At 40.0% G+C, this 19,911-nt stretch overlaps 1 protein-coding gene across 3 annotated transcripts in view; it reads right to left on the minus strand.

Annotated features, from left to right (window-relative positions):
- SYT17 (synaptotagmin 17) overlaps positions 1-18,807 on the minus strand; it is a 91,874-nt gene extending 73,067 nt beyond the window's left edge. Inside the window, exons 1-3 of one of the 3 annotated variants that reach the window (XM_074280900.1) lie at positions 18,456-18,807; positions 1,894-1,916; positions 814-962 (exon numbers count right to left, since the gene is read on the minus strand). Coding sequence is in view for 2 of the 3 variants with exons in the window: in XM_074280898.1 (XP_074136999.1) it covers positions 814-962; positions 2,024-2,116 (242 nt within the window). In the remaining variant the exon portion in view is untranslated. Of the gene's footprint in view, positions 1-813; positions 963-1,893; positions 1,917-2,023; positions 2,181-5,267; positions 5,405-18,455 lie in introns of those variants that run through there. The other 2 variants (XM_074280899.1, XM_074280898.1) reach the window with 2 other exon arrangements.
- Positions 18,808-19,911: the final 1,104 nt, after the last annotated feature.

The raw sequence follows: 19,911 nt of genomic DNA on the forward strand, positions 1-19,911 counted from the left end.
GTCTAGCCATGGGGAGGTGGATAGACACGTGGATAGAAAATTCAAAACCGCTTTCCAAAAATATCTGAGTGGCTGACAGATGGAGATATGTTGTATGCAGGCGCAGGAGGAGAACGAATTGGAAATAAAATGAAAGACGCTGAAGAGACCATAAACAACGTTGGAGGGTAGGTTTCAGGCTGGAGGTGCATGTCTCTATCACCCTATTTCTGATGCAGTTAGAGCTTGAGCTGAAATAAAATAAGAGCATCCCAGGGACTACCTATAGTGCTGACCTGTGTAAGCAGAATTAGGATTGTAAACTCATTATAGAATGTTATTGTTTATAGTCTAGGAATTCACTTGACCAAAAATTACTATACTTTGAAAATTAAAGCATCCTAAGAACCTAAAATGAACTAAGAATCACAAGTCTAGAACTAGAAGGAAACTTAGAAGCCATCTAGGTTCTACAGTTGAGGAAACTGAGACCCATAAAGTTTAAGTGCCTAAAGTCAGATCTACCTAAACTCAGATCCTAAACCAATGCTGTTTATGCTTGTATTGACATGTAGACTTAGTCTCAGCGATATGTTGAGCAACAAGAAAGGTAAAATACAAGCTAACATGAGCACCAAGACTAAGATTTTCATTAGTCTCTTGAACTCTAATTATATCTCCTTTGAGAGCGCCTGACCCTTTCCTGCAAGGGGAACCTATCTCTCTGAGGCTATTTCCAATAATACTTTAAAATTACACATACACACACACATTCACACACACACACCAAGTACCATACCATGTGAACCAGAAATTGGAAGCCAGAGCACTTACAACCAGGGTGGAGTCTGAGCAGGGAAAGGTCCCAAGATTTCAACTTCATCTTCACTTGACTGGCAGCAGCTACACTCATAACACTTTTGACAGCAGTGGCGGCAGGTCCATCTACACAGCAGCAGATCAGAGATTCTAGAAAGAAAGCCCTGAGGACATGGGGAAGGGGAAGGGAGATAAGAAAAAAATCCCACTAATATTAACACCAGTCAATCACTGATGTTGATCACTGATGAGAAATAATGACATTCAGGAGGTCTGTCCCTGCTGCCGAATACTTAGAACAAAATGTTTTCCCATTTCTATTTACCAACTGCAGGCAGCATGACAGCAAACAGAATTTTACTGGAGAGAAAGAGAGAGAGAGAGAGAGAGAGACAGAGAGAGACAGAGAGAGAGAGAGAGACAGAGAGAGAGAGAGAGAGAGACAGAGAGACAGAGAGACAGAGAGACAGAGAGACACAGAGAGAGACAGAGAGAGAGAGAGAGAGAGAAAGAGAGAGACAGAGAGAGACAGAGAGACAGAGAGAGACAGAGACAGAGACAGAGAGAGAGAGACAGAGAGGGAGGGATGGTAGGGGAGAAAGAGGGGGAGAGAGAGAGAGAGAGAGAGAGAGAGAGAGAGAGAGAGAGAGAGAGAGAGAGAGAAAGCATTAGCAGGTATTTTGTTTTGTAGTTTATTTAATTGCCTTCTTTGATGTGTGGGTGGTTTACACAACATTGTGAGAAATAGACAATATGTTTGAACCTGAAGCTAAATACATATTATTTCATCTTCTCTAAAAAAAAAAAAAAAAAAAAAAAAAAGCAAAAAATATTCCAGTGGTATGACAGTGAATAAGAAAAAGGATATTAATTAGCAAGGATGGGGGAAAAACCCCTTTACATAAAGTATTTACTGTGGATGGGGTCCTCTCCCCCAAACTGCCTTTTCCAAGAACATCTTTAATTGCGTAGTTATCGATGTCTGACTGTTTAATGCTCTCTCTCTCTACCTAGTACCCTAGATAAGACTCCCAAATGAAAGACAACCCCTTCTTGATTAGAAACCAGACAGAATGAATCATCCAATTAACTCACCTCATTTAATGGCTCCAACTGTCCTTTTAGGTATCCATTATGAAGCAAAGGATGAGAGTAGGGTGAGGGAAGAAAAGGAAAGAGACAAGACCAGTTTAGCAATGCTCACACAAGTCAAAAATCCTCATACCTTTCTACTTACCATCTCGGGGGACAAAATGGAACTTCCTAAAAAAAGAATTGCTATATCCAGGGCTGCTGCTCCCCTCATGACAAACCACATCTAATAAATAAAAGGGAAACTTTAGCCTTTCAATTGGATTTGCACCGTATGGTGTATGAATCAGAGCGGGTGGATAGATAGTTGAGCTATCCAATGCAGCCACACTTTGGGAAAAATAGCAAACCTTCTTATACAGAAATATCCAAGAAGCCAACCAAAATGTATCATTAGCTCACGTAGCAGGCAAACACATCCTGGAGGCCATTTGGTCCCCCCATCCTCCCAGAGGCCCATTCTTCCAACTTTAGCTTCTAAGGTGGAGATGGTAGGAAGATTAATCTCTCTGATACTTTTGTAAAATAAATAGCCTAAAAGGAGCTTCTTTGGAGCTCAAGTTCATGCTATATTTTCCCTCCTTTCCACCATCCTCTGCCTTAGAGGTGTCCAAAGCAATATCCCTTAGTCTCTTCTTCCTCCCCTACTCTGTTGATTCTCTACGCCTATTAGACAGGGAAAGAAATAAGCAGCAGAATGAAAATGTTTAATGGGGCCAAGTTTAAGAGGATGGGGAAGAATGAATAAGAACTGGTTTCCCAGAGCCAGTCCAGCCTGGCTCCTAAGTTGGAAACTGAGTCATCAGAATTCTTTAGGAAAAGACCAAACCAAATCTGAAGTTGGATGGCAGCATAGAAAGGGATCTCATCATCAAGATATGTATTATCTCTGCAACTTACTATCTGTTTGACCTTGGTCAGGTCATAGTTTTTTCATCCATAAAATGATCTAAAAATACCTTCCAAATTTAGATTTATTATCAGAAACAGAAATAGGACTCCGAGGAAGATGGGCAACAGGGATAGACTCCTTGAATGTTATTATTTCTCATGAATGATTGACATCAACAATTGGTGGTAAATTTAGTTGAAGGAGGGGCAGCTAGATGGCACAATGCCCCTGCCCTGAAGTCAGGAGGACCCTGAGTTCAAATCCAGCTTCAGACACTTAACACTTCCTAGCTGTGTGACCCTGGGCAAGTCACTTAACCCCAGCCTCAGAGAAAAAAAAAAAAAAAAGTTGAAGGAGGGGAGGCTCTCTGCCTTTACCTAGGAAATAGGAGTGAGCCTGGGGAATATTTGGATGGGTATAATTTCTAATTGATGGGTATCAGATGAAATAATATAATGTGAAAATACTTTGAAAAGCATAAGGCATTATGTCCTATCCTTTTTTGAAATTTCCCTATTGGTGCTATAATCTATAGAGAAATAATAAGTCAGAAACACATATATAAAACTATGTGAAATACACATCTGTAGACAGAAGTTTGGTTTCCTAAATTTTCTCACAATGAAACAACTTCCCCCAGCCATATATCCTAGATACAAAATATCAGGGAAGGCAAAGATGATGAATGAAATGTTATGAGGAGAGGTTCCAACCAGACTTCAAATATATTTGCCATGGATTTCTCTAAGAAGAACCTACAGTTCATATCTCTGTGTGATCAAAAGATTCATTCAAAGCCAGAAAATGCTGCCTGAGGGATGGACTGGAACCTATGGAAAAGGAAGGGGATAAAGATAGGGAAGGGAAACTGGACACTTTAAAGAAAAAGCTGCAGCCTGGGATTCTCCAAAAACTAAGTGCTTAATAAACGTTTGTAATTAATAATGATAATGGAGATGAGACTGAACTGAAAAGGGGATTTGAGACGTAAATGTGAAGAAGCCTAGACTTTTGGAAAGGAAAAAAGGGTGACCATAGATATGAAATTTGCGAAATAAGGTCAAATGTCTAAGATAGTACTTGGGAAGAAAAATCAAAGGTTGAACCCAGTGGTTTATGGCTAAGGAGAGAAGAATGGGCACAGAGCTACCAATGGACTGGGAGATTTTATCTGAACCTTGAAGTGCCAGATTTAGAGACGATATAGAAAAAGAGAACTAGATTAGGAATCGAGAAAATTGTTAGAGTTTCAGCTCCAAATAGCTGACTCTGTGACCTTGGAAGAGCCGCTCCCTCTCTATTGTAGTTCTCCCCAGTGATGTTCTAGAGTTCTCTGCATTTGTCAGAATGCCAGAAAGCCTTGGGGACCCTTACAACCTTGGAGTTTATTAGAAGCCCTAATTCATCGGTCTCGGGAGCCTTTGAACTAAGCATTTGTCCTCCGAAAGGCCTAATTTGAAATTATTTCAAAGGCTGTGTCAGCTGTCCTAACCTTCTCACCTCACCCATCCGCCTTTCCTAAGACTTCTCGAGTAGTTCTTCCCTTGTTACTGACTCTCAGTGCACGTCCTTCCTCACCATCCTACATTTCATACCCAACCATCAAATCAATTTCGTCCCTCCGGCCCTCCTCCTTTAGCAGTCAAGCCTAGGGGAAAGGAGACGTCCTTGTCCCTCTCGCCCAACAGCTGCAACAGTCTCCGCTCCCAATTAGCCAGAGCCGTAACCACGGAAACCGCAGCTGGCGGACCCGCCGGCCCGCCCCGGGCCACTCTCCTTGGGGCCTCACCCCTTCCTCCATCTCTCCCCCTCCCTCCCCCCCCCACCAGGCGCCAATTGCGGCCTCGGGGAAAGGGTGCCCCTTCCCAGCAGCTCCACAGCTGGCGCCCAGAACTCGCAGCTGCTGCCACTGCTGGAGGCGAAAGACACGGCACGACAGAGCACTCCCGTGGGTGCCAGGAGCTTCCCTACCCCGCCCATATCGCACCACGCCCCACCTCAGGCCAGTCTCCTGCAGGCTGGACAAACCCAGTCTCCATGCATTACCCAGGGCCTCTCGCCCAGAACTCTCCTACTCACCCTTACGCTATTCCGCATCCCCCCTCCATCCAGTCCCGGCGCTCCCGCTGCCCTCCACGTCTGCTTTGCCCAAGTCTCAATAGCCGCTGTCGGTCTCAACCAAAGCGCTCCCGGGCAGCTCCAGAGCCCGCGCAAACAGGTTGCCTCAGAAACCTTTTATCCCCGTCCGCACTGTCTCTCCCTCTCTTCCTCTTCCCCCCGTTCTTTTGGCAAGTTTTTTTGCGCGTGGGGCTGCCTGCCAGCCCCCCGGCAGATGGAGGAGCCCAGCAGGGCGCAGCTGGCCAGCTCCGGGCCGGGAGTCCAGGTCCTCGCCGAATAGTCCCCGTGCCTCCTCCGCGCCTGGCAACGCCATCCCCACCCCGGCCCTGGCCCCGGCCCGGACGCGTCCCTCCTGCCCCAGCCCTACCTGTATATACGCCATTTTCACTCGCTCTCACTTCAGCCCGGGCATGGCGCTGCTACATCCACTTTGCCCTCGACAACAAGGGAGGTGAAGAAAGGAAAAAGGGGGAGGAAAAAAACCAACCCAATCGCCCCAGACGTGACTTGCTTGGCTGATCAGTGGCGCCCATGTCCTCCACTCAGCTGGCCGCCCCGTCTCTTCCTCTTCATGGTCCTGCCCCCGGGCTCACGGACCTGGGGGGCGCCTTATAGGCGGAGAGAGAGCCAGAGGAGGGGGCCCGCCTGACCTGCGCCCCAGCAGCGCCCTGCTCCCTCCTCTTTCCCCCGCCCCCCAGGCGCTTCAGCCTCCTTTCCCTGCGCTCTGGTCTCGGCCGCCAGTGGCGCCAGGAGCAGCAGGCGCTTTCTCGCCTCTGGCTCCCGCCTCACGCCCGCTCGGCGAAGCTCCCCGTCAGCAGAGCAGAGGCCCCGGAGCTTGGGTCCCACTGCCCGCACCTGGGGACCGAGTCCTGGGCAGCTCTGGCATCAACAGGGACCTGGTCTCCAGGGTCTACGGCCGGTCTCATCTGAAGACAGGAGCGGAGCTCGGGGTGGGGATAAGGAAAAGGGTCGGAGCGGGGATAGCCGAGGCGGGGGAGGAGGGTGGGGAGGAGGGGTGGTGATGCACAGGGCAGCGTCGGGGTGTCCTAGGAGCCTGCACCTGTCGCGCAGCGGAGCAGAAACCCGGCCTGAAGTTACTGCCCGGGAATCTCTGTTACGTTTAAAGGTGGCCCAGGGGGATGGATTCGATTGGTGCTCCTGTCCTTGACCTAGGGAATAAAAAGTTTCGTCTCCTCTGTAACCCCTTTAGAGTCTGGGGGACCCAACAGCTGACAGAGACTGTTAGGCGCTAACGGGCGGGTAGTGTGGAGAAGGCACCGAGAGGAGTCTCAGCGCAGTACTGAATGGAGGAACCAAATGTCGGCAGAGAATAGGAAAGGGCGTGGACCTCGCGAGGGCCCCAAAGTGACTGGCGCTCCCCAAGTCCCAAGGACTTGGTGTGCCCCGGGCGCAACAGGTTGGGCGCAAAGAGGTCCAACAGCGCCACCCAGCGGGCCCAATGCTACACTGCTTCAGAAAGCAGCCATCCTCCCTTCCGCCTGAGCCGCGGTAGCGTGAGTGAAATGAAAATACAAAGTAGCCTGGGCCGGGGGTGCCTCAGAGGAGCCACGGGGGAAAGTAGACATTTGAAAGACGGGTCAAGGGGAGGCTGACCACAGCAAAAATTGTGGCAAAAGTTCGGGGGCGCCCCGGGGCTACCTTCCACCGTACCTTCCCCCCACACCCTCCTCCCACTAAGTGTGTATGGGTGTGTACGCACCAGCCAAACGTCTGAATCCCACCATTAGTGGTTCAGTCTGCTGGCTTATTTTGGATTTAAGATTGGTCTCACTCAATAGTTCTTTTAACACCTGCTGCAAACTCACTAACATTTTAAATTTGCTTTCCCAAACATTTTGGTGCTCGAAATACTTTGATGAAACCCATAAATACTGTTCCAAAGGTGCCATAGGCCTGAAATCCCCTCCTGTTCCTATAAAGTGGAAGGGCCTAAGTTTAGAATAGAGAAAATTGGGTCTGTTTTTATTTTCCCAAACTTGCAGATAATGCACATATACATTATTTCACATTTTAGAGGGGAAATTTCATTAGTATTGAAGTTTTCTCACAGAAACCTTATTAGTGTCCTGTGCAACAACCAGGATTCTGTGAAAGACAGTTTGGAAAATGCTGCCCTCATTAAGAAAATTAGTTTAGCATCTCAGACACTGGAGGAGCCTGAGGGGCCAAGGGAGGGAAAATCTAAGAATCCCGGCACTTAGAAAGGGAAGAGGAAGGGGAAACACATGCCTAATTCACAGTTTTGCCCAGGGTTTATTCTCTACATATTTGGGGTAGAAGTTAAGTAGCCTGGAGTTCTTGATAGTGGGTAGGAGTGAGACTAAACCTAAACAGAATTGTAAAATCAATGGTTTTTCTTTGGGATTACCCAGGCTCCTGTCTGCCCCGAGTCTTCATCACTCTTCTTTTGCTCCTGTATGAGAGTATCTCTGTAAGAAACCTTTCTTCACTGCAGTCTGCTCCACCTCTCTAGTGGTTGTATGGCTCCTTTGGGATGACTCAACTCTCAAGTCCACCCAATGATTGTTGTGTCCCTGTCTGAACCCAATAGATCTTCACAAAATCCAGCCATTATGCTTACTCTTCACTTCTAATTAGCTCTCTGTCCTGTTCCACCTCCACAGCTGCCTGACTCTTCCCCATCCCCCTCCATTTGGATAACTTTTCCCCCCTCTTCAACTTTTTTTGTGGTGACAAAGAATTGGAAATTGAGGGGACACCCATCCATTGGAGAATGGCTCACAAACTGTGGCATATGCATGTAAGAGTTCATACTATTAGGAGATCCCAGGAGATTCTAGACTTAAGGTGCAGCAAGCAAGCTGAGTTCTGACCTTTATATAACAGTAATTGTTTGCACTCACTTTCTGGAACTGATGATTCTTGAGGGCAGGAAAACACCAATAGGTCCAATAAAGTCCTATCATGAACAGATTTTTTGGTCACTAGATAATCTTGCCTAAGTGTTTCTACTGTGCCTCACTGAAGCGCCTTACCACTATTGCTATACTACACTGATTTTTTATCTAGCCACAAATATATAAATCAAGGTTCCTCAGGCCTCCCCACCATGAGCAGGGCCCAAGCACACGTCTTTGCTTGCAAACCATTTCCCTCACTTCGAAATTAAATTTCTGTTTGATTGCTGACTCTCCTGTCCAGCCATCCACAGGTTAGAGGTCAGTTTGGTCTAGATAATATTAGTTGGTATCAAATGGATATGGAACTGGGCCATTGGCAGGAACAGACTAGTACCACTGGAAATTTATTTTTTTCTGAATCTGACCCTCCTCATCTGGTGAATCCTATGTCCTTCTCTCTGCTTCAGTGGCCCAAGCTTCTGCCCTAGTCAGCTCATCTTTCTTTATGAGGAAAACTCCCAAGACCTGCCAGTGACCTGATCCATCTTGGATCACTCTAGTAAGAATATCCTTTCTTTAATTCTATACCTCTGTTAAGTGGCCTCTGTATACCTCTGCTGTTTTGAAACTTCATGCCTTTGTGTGTCTCTGCCAACCTGGTTAAAATTAGAATTGTAATTGCATGCTTTGTTAAAACTGTTTGTGTCTGTTTGTACAGTCTTGTTTTGTCTGTGTTTGTGTCTTTATAAAATGTAAAATGTCCATGTTATATTTTCTGAGCTAGATTCTCTTACCTTGAAAGATTTAAAATGTAGCCAGCCAGAAAAACTTCTAAGGGCTGTAGTCAAAAAGTTTTAGAACAGTGGGTAAGATGAACAAACTTTAATACTTAAAGCAGGACTAACTCTCACTTTAGGTTATCCACGAGAGATTAGGTTATAAGAAAAAAAATCCGCAGGACACTTTTTCCACTGTCATTTCAGCTTTGGTTATGCTAGAATTACAGAAATAAAGCCACATAATCAAAGTTTGTAAAATTAACCAAAAAATTAAGAAATTTAGAGATTAACAATTTTAAGATTGCAAAGGAGAACTTCTGGGGTATAAGGTAATTCCAGGAACTCACAACCTTCTGAAATATCTTAATAAGTTTTGAGCTATTTGTTTTAAGGAAAAATTAGGATTTAATTTCATAAAAGTTCTAAAAGTAAATTGCAAGATTAATAACTTCATTATTCTAGGGCAATGAAGAAACACTGCTACTTTAAAAGTAATCACAGAGTGAAGAAAGAAAAAAAAAGATGTTTTTACTTTATAGCAACCTCTTGTTAACCCTTCCTTGACCATGCTTGTAACTCTCCCAGATCAGAGACCCTCTTCTTATTCTGTTAACTCCTCTCATCTCTCATAAAATTCCCAAATAAAAGTTGAAAAAATGCTGGAAATGTAGGGAAACTTGAATCACATTCTAGTTGCAGTAATTCATTAGCTATATAATCTTAGGCAAGTTATCTTATCTCTGCCCCAGTTATTTGATCTGTAAAGAGAAAAATAAAATGGCATCAACATCCCAGGGTTGTTATGAGATCAAAGTGATATAATGATTAGAAAGTGTTTAACACAGTGACTGGCATATGCTAAGCAATATATTATTTCTATAATTGAATGCAATTGTTCCATACCTGATAAGTCTAAAGAGGTTTTAAAATGTCAAAATAATAAGATTAATAATTTTTATATGGAATAATTTGGAAATGCAATTGATGTCTTCTGAAGTTTTTTTTCATGTTTTAAGTACATATTGTTTAAGTTATTATGGTATTTTTAAATTTTCTTGTGTTATGAAATTTGAGAGAGCATTGTAACAAATGCTGCTAGCCAAACAACTTTTTATCTGGATATTGTTATACATGAATTTGACGTTTAAAAGGATGTAATAAAATAGATAATTGGAAATTTAAATATTTAATAAGGTAAATTTTGTTATAAAACAAGATGATAATAATAATGTTTACTATAATAGCAAATTTCTATTCAAAAATCTTGACTATTGTGAAAGTGTATATGGTGTCATAAACATATTAATGCCACCATATAATAATAATATGAATGAATAATGAATAATATGAAGACATAATAATATGTCTTCAACATATTAATGAGTTAGCAATCACGCATGTGCTGAAAATTTTCTACTTAAAGTATAAATTCTTGGGATTGTAATTTACCATTATTTTTAAGCTTTGATTACAGGGATAATTGAATTGTCATGAAACCAATAGTAAAAAATGGCATATTCTGCAATCTTACAATTTTAACCTATATTTGTGGTCAAATTACAATATAGGAATTTCCTCTAAGATGGAAAATGATTCGACAAAGCAATAAGATAAATATGTAATGTAAAAGGGTTTTTTTAAATAAATAGATTAAAATTGGAGTAAGCAACAGGATTATGTGATTTTCATATGTCTAAAACATAATGAGTTTTAAAACATAATAAAGTAATGAGTTCTCAAAATTGGATTAAGGATTTTACACATAAGTGGTGTTACTAATGGCAAAGAAAGTTAAATTATTTTCTCATTTTTAAAGTGTCTGATTATTTAAAAAAGCAGAATTTATTTTACAATATTATATTTTATATAATTGAATTTAGATAAGGATAGAAATAGCAAATGGTATATAAACTCGAATTCTCTGAAACTTCAAGATTGGACAACCAAATTTAAGTGATTGTACTAAATTATACTAAGTCAGAAGTGTCCTGGAACCTCTAGATTTTGAACCAAAGAAGCAGAAATCCCTTTAGAACTGTACTGAGAATAAAACATATTGTCTAAAGACCAGAAAATCATAAGAGACATCTGAGACTCAAATATGCTGGTTAAATGGACATTGAGAATGGGTTACTAGGATACAAGGAGACTTGCTGTAAATTAATTAGTGATAACTATTATATTGTTCTGCCTGGTTTTTGTTTAAGTTTTCTTGGTCACCTAAGTGACATGTAAATCTCCGTTCTCAAAACTAGTTCATTGTGAATCCTCAAAACATTTGAACTATACCTGACTTCATGTAATTATGCAATTATGGAAATTGTGAGGAAACTTTAGTACACTGTTTGAATTTAGCCCTCTACGGCTAGGAAACTTGACCATTTTCTCAGACCCAAAGATTGATAAAAGTTTGCTTACAATTGTCTTTTTTTTTTTTTTTTTTTTTTTTGGCTTACAATTGTCAAGCCATGTGTCATCTAAGCACCCTTACTGGGTCCTTCAGACTACTCCTACTGGAGAAAGTCCCTGTTCCTAAGTGAACCATAGAACCCTCTAGGGACCCCAAGCTTCGGCTAGCACAAACTCAGAAGCAGGCAACATCCAGAGGAGACAGATGTCCCAAAATTCTGGACAAGGGCCGAATATGCTGCCCTAGGTTTTCCTCTTTCTTCTACATTCTTGGGCTCCCATATCTTTTCTTCTTGCAGGCAAACAATTATTCCATTCGGCATTTTACCTGGCCCAACTTGTGTCAACTTTGCTTATATCTGCCTCTCCTTTAATAGCCCAGAAGGGTAGAGGTTCTTTCCTCCTTTAGGCAAAAGGAAGAAGTGCCAAAATACTATTAAGAAGTATCCTATTTTCCAGGGCTAAGACCCAGTAAGCAAGCTGTGCCCTGAGCTTGACATAACAACAATCCTTTGCATTCATCTTCTGGAACTGATGATTCCCAAACTTGGGCAAACACCAAAAGGCCCAGACATGAAGTTCTGGCATCAATAGACTTTTTGTCACTAGAAAACCTTATCTCACTGTTGCTCTTGTGCTTCACCACCATTGGTATACTACACTGTTTGATTCTTTATCTAGCCACAAACATATACATCAAGTTTCAGCCCCATTGCCTCTAATTCCCTCCCCATGCCCCACCCCCCCAGGGATACATGTATCCTTGCTTTCAAGGTGTTTCCCTCACTTTGAAATTAAACTTCTGTTTGATTCCTGACTCTCCTGCTTCTAGTTTGGTTCTGTTTGTCTATGACTATCCACAGGTTAGAAGCAATTTCAATTCAGTTGACAAATTCTATTGTACTATAAAAAATGATGAGTAGGAGGATTTCAGAAAAACCTCAGAAGTCATATGTGAACTGATACAAAATAAAGTGACTAGAAGTAGAAGAGTATTGCACACAAAAACAGCAATACTGCAATGATTAGCTATGAATGATTTGCGCTTCACAGCAATACAATAATCCAATACAATTCCAAAGAACATATGATAGAAAATGTTATTCATATCCAGAGAAAGAGCCGATGGAGACAATGTAGATGAAAACATACCATTTTCACTTTTTTTCATACTTATTTTTCTTTGGCCTTTTTCTTCTTTTATAACATGACTAATATGGAACTATGTTTTATATGATTGCACATACATAACCCATATTAAATTACAAAGCTACTTAGGGAAGGGGGAGATGAGGGAAGGAGATAATTTGGAATTAAATTTTTTAATGGATGTTAAGAATTATCTCATGTAATTGGAAAACTAAAATACGGGAACTATCTTGTTTCTTATTTTTGTATTCTCAGCATTTGGCATAGTTAATATCCCCAATCTAACATGTAGTAAGGACGTAATATTTGCCTTATCCGTCCATCTATCCCCCTTTTGCTCTATCTATGCCTCTACTTACATCTCTATCCATCCATTGATTTTTCTATCTATCCATCTAGCTCCCTCTGTTTATCTATCCATTCATCCAATTATCTGTCTGTTCATCTGTTATTTACCAATTTATCTATCGTCTATCTCTTTCTATTGATCTCTATCCATCTTTCTATCTCTATCTCTCCATCCATGCATTTAGCTCTATCTATCCATTAATCTCTCTACCTTTCTCCATCCATCCAATTATCTATCAATTTGTTTATCCATCTAGCTCTCTACCTATACACTGTTCTCCTTATCTCTTTCTCTACCTACTCATCTATCTGTCTATCCATCTTTCTTCCCATCCATTCATATCTCTCTCCTCTATTTCTCTGTCTCTATCTGTCTGTCTGTCTGTCTGTCTGTCTGTCTCTCTCTCTCTTTCCCCCCTCACTCCACTTTTTCCAAAACAAACAAAAATATCCTTTGTAATATTCCCAACGATTCAATTGGTGATTCAGCTTTTCTTTGGAAATTGAATAAGGAAGAATTCACAATTTCCTAAAACAACTAATTCTTTTGGACAATTCTAATTGTTAGAAAGTATTTTTTTTCCTTACATAAAATTTAAATCTGCTGGTTCACAACTTCTACCCACCACTCCTAGCTTCACCCTCTAAGGCTAAGCAAAACTATCAAATCTCTCTTCCTAACCTGGCACTCTGAAGCAGGGTCTTCCTAACATGGAATATTCTGACCTAATTCAGGCAAGCCCTTTTATTTTCCCATCTACTACGAAGAGCCCTGACTTTGTGCCTTAATCAATAAGATTAGTTTGTGTTTCTAAGGGACAACTAGTCTTTTTATCCCCAGAGGTCTATAAAGTCAAGTCAGGCTTGACCTTATCACATAATTAAGGCAGAAGAAGAGAAGATAAATTTCCTACATCCCCATGATGCCAGGTTCCAAGGAAGAGAATCCAGAGGTTTAGTCCTTCTCAATTCCTGGAAAGGAATCAATAAAGCTACTAAGCCCCTAGGCCTAAGTGCTCCTTAGGGAATTTAAATTTTGAAAAGTGGGAGTACAATAAACTCAACAGTCCTGCAATATCCACTCCCCAGTGACCATAAGTGGACTCCAGCTTTGGTACCAAGCCAGAGAAGCTTTCGAAGAAAAAAGCAATCTGGAGGGACCAATCTGAGTTGGTCCTGAAGGTCACAGAGAATTAGTAAAGAAGGATAATAGATTCTTAAGCAACTGGGTGGCACAGTAGATGCAGACAGGATCTGGAGTCAGAAGGATCTTGTTCAAATTTGGCCTCAGATATGTGCTAGCTGTGTAATCTTAGGAAAGTCATTTAACTTCTGTCGCATCAATTTCTTCATCTATAAAATGGGGTAATAAAAGCATCTATATCCCAGAGTTTCTCTGAAGATTAAATGACATAATAATTGTAAAGTAGCACAGTGTCTGGCACACAGTGACTGCTGTAAATATTATTAGTTATATTTACCATTGAAGTTACTGAATATAACTCATATTGGTTAACCACAAGAGGGAGTCTATGAAATTTAAGAAACTAGACCAGAACCAAAAGACCCTCCATGGGTGATATCCACAGAAACTCATCTAACAATATGTTGACAAAGAGCTATGTAGCAAATGGTTGATCTGAACTGATATGTTTACAAAAACAGGAAAGTTCATATTTGTGATATGGGTCATTGCTACCAAAAACTACAGAAAGCTCATTCTAAATGAGTTCAGATTTATTGACTGATAAAGACTTTATAAGAAAATATTAGAAATTATGTAACATATCACTGTAGTTTGTAAAAAATTAGCATTTAATAAGCCCCTAGAAAGATGATTAAATAGCCGTAATACAACAGATGACAAGTCATCATTTTAAAAACACAAATCAGAAAATATCCTTGAGAATTCAGAATTCAGTTGAGTCAGAGTTCTGATTTGGAGTTAGAATTTCAGAGTTCAAATTTCCTCTTAGATATTTATTAGCTCTGTGAGACTAAGCAAGTCCTTAACTTCTTTTAGATTTCTCACCTGTAAAATGGGCATAATAATAGCAGCTACTTAACAGAGCTGTTGTGAGGATCAAATGAGATAACATATGTAAAGTACTTTGTAAACTTGAAAGTATTACATAAATATAAGTTATTATAATTATTAACAAATAAACAGGAGTATTACCACATAAAAATTTGCTACCTGTAATCCCCTAAAGCACTGAACCACAAAAAACCACAAAAAGCATTTTAATAGATGCTTTCATGCCAAACAATCATACTTTAAACTATATGGAATGAAAAACTTTCAATATATATAGGCCTAGAAGAAGAAATTAAAACTAATTAGCAATAGGAAGAACTATATGTCATCTCTATCAGTCTGTCCAGCAGTCAGTTAATAAGTATTTATTGTTTACTATGTGCCAGAGGCCATGCAAAGCACTGGGAATACAAAGAAGGGATTGTCATGAGGATGCTTACAGCAAGCCTATAGAAGAAGCCTGTTTCCCAATATTTTCATCCAGTTACAAAACTAATTTTTTTATCTACCTATGTAATAGTTTATCTGACATTAAATATAAAAGAATGGCAAGATAGAAATTTGATCCAGGGCTATTTCTGAGTTCCATCCAACATAAATTTGAGAAGAATTAAATAATAACAATAATAGATATTTACAAAGAACATTAATGTTTCTATAGGGAGACTGGCCAAAATATATCATCAATATTAGGGGATTTTGCATATATATTTAAGGTAAGAGTATAGGCCTTGTTTTCAGGAAAAATGACTTTACCTCTTTCCTTTACTTTTTGTTCTGATCAAATTCATTTACATACCAAGGCAAAGAAGATCTTAGGAATTTCAAACTCTAAGTCAGATGATTGATTTTTTTTTTCAATTGTCTGGGACAAAGAACAATGAGCTCATTCCCAGAAATAGGTGTTACAAGAAAATACTTAACCTTGACCTGGCAAAATCCCCAGCTTTTGTTAAAAGTCTACAGTGATTCAAAGTCCCTATGATCAAAGAACTTTTATTTTGTCCTAATTGGGGAGAGGCTTTCTAGTCACTACACACCCCCCCCCCAGAAGACTATAGCTGAAATGTCAATCAGATGCACCTGAAAAAAATGAAACTCAGAAGCCAGGAAAAGGAAACAATGATGTCCAGCAGCAACCAAAAGTTCTAGCAAAGTAATAAGCCCATTAAAGAAAAAAGAAATTCAGATTAAGACAGAAAATATTAACCAATTGCTTGTCCCAAAGGGAGCATCACTCAGTATGGGACATCCCCAGAAATAACAGGTTAAAGAGATTGCCAGAAGACTTTGTGGCCCTGTATCATCAGAGAATGAGTTGCCAAGGGGCAACTCAATAGTGCAGTGTCCTAGAGTCAAGAACTCTTTAGTTCAAATCTGGTCTCAGAGCCTTATTAGATGTGTGATGCAGGCAAGTCACTTAACCCCAATTCACGAAGAAGAAGAAGAGGAAGAAGAAGAAGAAGAAGAAGAAGAAGAAGAAGAAGAAGAAGAAGAAGAAGAAGAAGAAGAAGAAGAAGAAGAAGAAGAAGAAGAAGAAGAAGAAGAAGAAGAAGAAGAAGAAGAAGAAGAAGAAGAAGAAGAAGAAGAAGAAGAAGAAGAAGAAGAGAAGAAGAAGAAGAAGAAGAAAGAAGAAGAAAAAGAAATGAATTGCTCTTCCACCCATATGTCCCAGTCACATGCATTCATGCCTCTCTATATGCCCTAGCTACATGAATTCCCTACATATATAGTCTTCATCATGCATGTATGCATCATCTCCATGTATGTCTACTCTCCCTATAGATGGCATATGTATTTATAAGCAAATGTGACTCAGATTTGTAAGGCAATTTTCCATCACTATTATTTCACTAAATTCCTTTGCTTTGAACTGTTTGCATCCCCTCAATGCTTAGTAAAAGTAAACACATTGGTGAGAGGTCATAAGCTACAGTTCTGAGTGATGCAAATCCACAGAGGTATCAATTTGTATAGTTTTTTTCTGATTTTTTTAAGTAAAAAAGGAGTATTTCAAGTGTTTCATTTATGAAACATTTTATGTAAATTTTCCATTTGAGCCTTGCAAGGACCTTGTAAGGTGAATACTACAGTCACTTATATCTCCTTTTTAAGATGACATTTTACTGGAATGCAAATACATTAACTGACTTGGTCACATGGCTAGTAAGTGTTAAAGTTAAAATTGGAACCTAAATCTTTGAACTCCAAGTCTATCATACTTGGTATTGCAGTCCTTGAGTCTTAAAAGAATGGAAGTTTTAGTTCATCCAGAGGGCAATAGAGAAAGAAGGGGAGATATATGGTGCTTATGAGGAGCTAGTAGCATATTCCAAAGAATGGTAAGAAGATAAGCATCAGAGACATTAGCATAAAAAGGGAGTGAGTTGGTGATACAGGGATAGTGGGAATAACCAATTAATAAACAGTCCACATGCTCCATTGGTACTCACACAATATAAAGAGACTAGAGGAAGCCCTTAGAACACAGGGTAGATCCTTTTGTGGAGGATTTGTGAGAGGACATGGACAAGAATGATATCAGATAAGATGATATGGTTGGTTTTTTTACCTCTACAGTTGAACAAAAAACCACAAATCAATTCCATCAAAGTAAGAAGTTTCAAAAGCCATTAAAAGTCATAATTCATTCCCCTTCCCAAGACCAACCATAGATTTACCTCTGGTCCTATGCTCTGCAAGACCACCATAGACTATTCATCAGATAGAGCCAACTTGCAATCTTAAAACTAAAGCTCAATTGACAAAAGCAGAAAAACATAGTAGCTTTCTCTTTGAGTACCTTGGAAATATAGTTAGAAGTGGTCCTTAAATTACTAATTTTAATTAACAAGCATTTGTACGCCAAATATAATTTCTGACATCCATATGGTGAGTCCAGCTCCTTGCCGGGTGTGTGTGTCTATTCCAGCATTAAACAGTCTGACAACACTTGTCTCCGAAGTCAATTTAATTATACCACTTCCCCAGCATGCCATGCAGATCCAGTTTTAGATGATCCTTTAACACTAGGCAGCATCACAGAACACAGAGGCAGACAATGGACTGATTAAATAAGGCTTTTGGAAATTATAAGGGTCACTCCCTATTAAGAACAGTACTAAGAGCAGATAACATTGGATAATATATCCCAAATCCTCTTAATTTCACATTATCTTTAGGATATATTTCCAATAATTCAGACTACTTTTCATTTTCCAAGGTCAACATTTCAAAGTCCCTGGAATCCCTCATGCCTGGAATGTACTCTTAGAATCCTTCCTTTCTAAGCCAATGAACAACTTCCTACAGGAAGCCATTCCTGATGCCCTTTTAGTTAATGTTTTCTCCTTAATCAAATAATTGTGTATGTACTTATCTGTGTGTGTGTGTGTGTATGTGTATAATAACCCTTATCCAATAGAATATAAGCTTCTTGAAGACATTGCTTTTCATTTCAGTCAATCTTCAGAACGTACTTAGCACGGTAAACCCCTAATGAAAACTGGTTGGGTTATACTGGATTTCTACCTACATTTGCCCTACTTTCCATAAAATAATGACTGAATGCATACCTTCGTTTTGTTTGCTAGTCAAAACTAAAGCTACTCAGTGAGGCTGAGATTAGACAAATGGTTATCATCATTTGACTTCATTGAGTTCTTTATTTCAAGTGAGATTATGCTAAAGTGCAATACTAAAAGACTTTTATAGGTCTAAGCTCCACCCCCTAAGTGTTTACTCCACTCCACCAAATTGGAAGAACTGAATATCAATAGCAAAGATTACCCCAAATTAGAGATCTGTAATACACAGTATTCCTTATGCTAAAAGGATTGAGAATGAGAAAGCTGGAAGAGGATCTCCTGAAGGTAGGAGGATGAACAACATGACTTTAAGAAGTCCTTGGCAACTAAAAGGAGCAAATTTTAATAAGGAGCTTGACTCACCCCTGGAGTATTGAGTTGTGCAGGTCCTTGAGTCCCATGGTCCCCAGTCTCTCCACCTTGCATATCTGAGTGATGATAGGACTATTCTGGGTCTTGAAGAGATGTAGGGGAATCTGTTGGTCCAACCAATGAAACTTGTACAATCTCCCCTCTCCAACTGTGCTTCCTTCCTGGAACTCTGAGCATAAGAATTTACAAAGAGAGTAAGTACCCTTAACCAAGGCTGGTAGCTATGCTTAGCTAAGTGCTCTCCAGCCAGTGAATCAGTGCAGGGAAGCAGAGAAGAGTAACTAATTATTTAGTCTAGAGAAGGAAAAGCTGAGGGTGACTTAATAACAGTCTTCAAGGATATGAAGGGTGATTATGAGGAGGCTGGTGACCAGCTGTTTTCTGTTTTCACTGAGGTTAGATAAAAGAGAATGGGAGTCAGTTAAGAAGCAAGGGTCTAAAGAAACACAAAGAAGAATCTCTTCTTCTATTAAATCTCATTGGATCACAGGATTTTGAGATGAATGGGGCCTTAAAGATCAGCTAGTCCAACTCCCACACTTTACTGATTAGGAAACTGAGGCCCTACTAGTAAAAGTGGGAGAGCTGAACTTGAACTCAGTCAACCAAACTCAAATTAAGTTTAGTTTCCATGTGCTACATTTAGATAGTGATGTAGATTTCCAGAGGAGGAAAAAATGAGTCAAAATGGAGCTCATTCTAATCCAGAGATCTTTAAGATGAAGATAGACAATTATTGATAATTTGGGATCTTTTAATATATTGATTGATTTAGCTATTTCTCTGGAAAGAGAAAGGGAGGTCTTAACAACCTAAAATAATGATCTCCAAAATGAGTACAGTGGTCTGACTCCAATGATTATGTGATTAGCCAATAGAGGGTGAAAAGATAGTTTGCATCACATCCTCCCTATGAAAGCCAATCATAGGGCTGGTCTCTAATACACCCTCCCAATGTTCTCTCTTTCTAACCCCCCTCTTTCTGTAAACTCCCAAACTTCCCTTTTCAGGGCAGGGCTAATAATCTAACCATTACCTAGGTACCCACAGTAGGACTAGAGATTTGGAAAAATGGATGAACCTTTAACCCAGTATATCAGCTCCCCATCTCCAACACTGCTAGGACTTTCTTTGTCAGGCACTCCCCAGAGGTTAGATTCTGTTCCCTCCTGCAGTGACCAGTGAGTAAGAGTGCTCTTCTCCTTTCATTTAGATAGGATAGAGTAAGTCTCACAGGATGAACTGGATCAGTTGTCATCCATAGATGTCTTATTTATTAATTATTATTAAATTTAAATTAATAATAGATAATAGTATGTTATAAAACATAATATATAACATTAATTATATATATATTAATCAAATTATTGAATTAAATAATAATTATTAATAAGATCTTATTACTTTATCTTTACTCCCTTCGCCCAAACCTGGTCCTTTCTCTATG

Source organism: Sminthopsis crassicaudata, chromosome 1 (genome assembly GCF_048593235.1).
Source record: "Sminthopsis crassicaudata isolate SCR6 chromosome 1, ASM4859323v1, whole genome shotgun sequence".
In the NCBI taxonomy this organism is placed as follows: domain Eukaryota; kingdom Metazoa; phylum Chordata; class Mammalia; order Dasyuromorphia; family Dasyuridae; genus Sminthopsis; species Sminthopsis crassicaudata.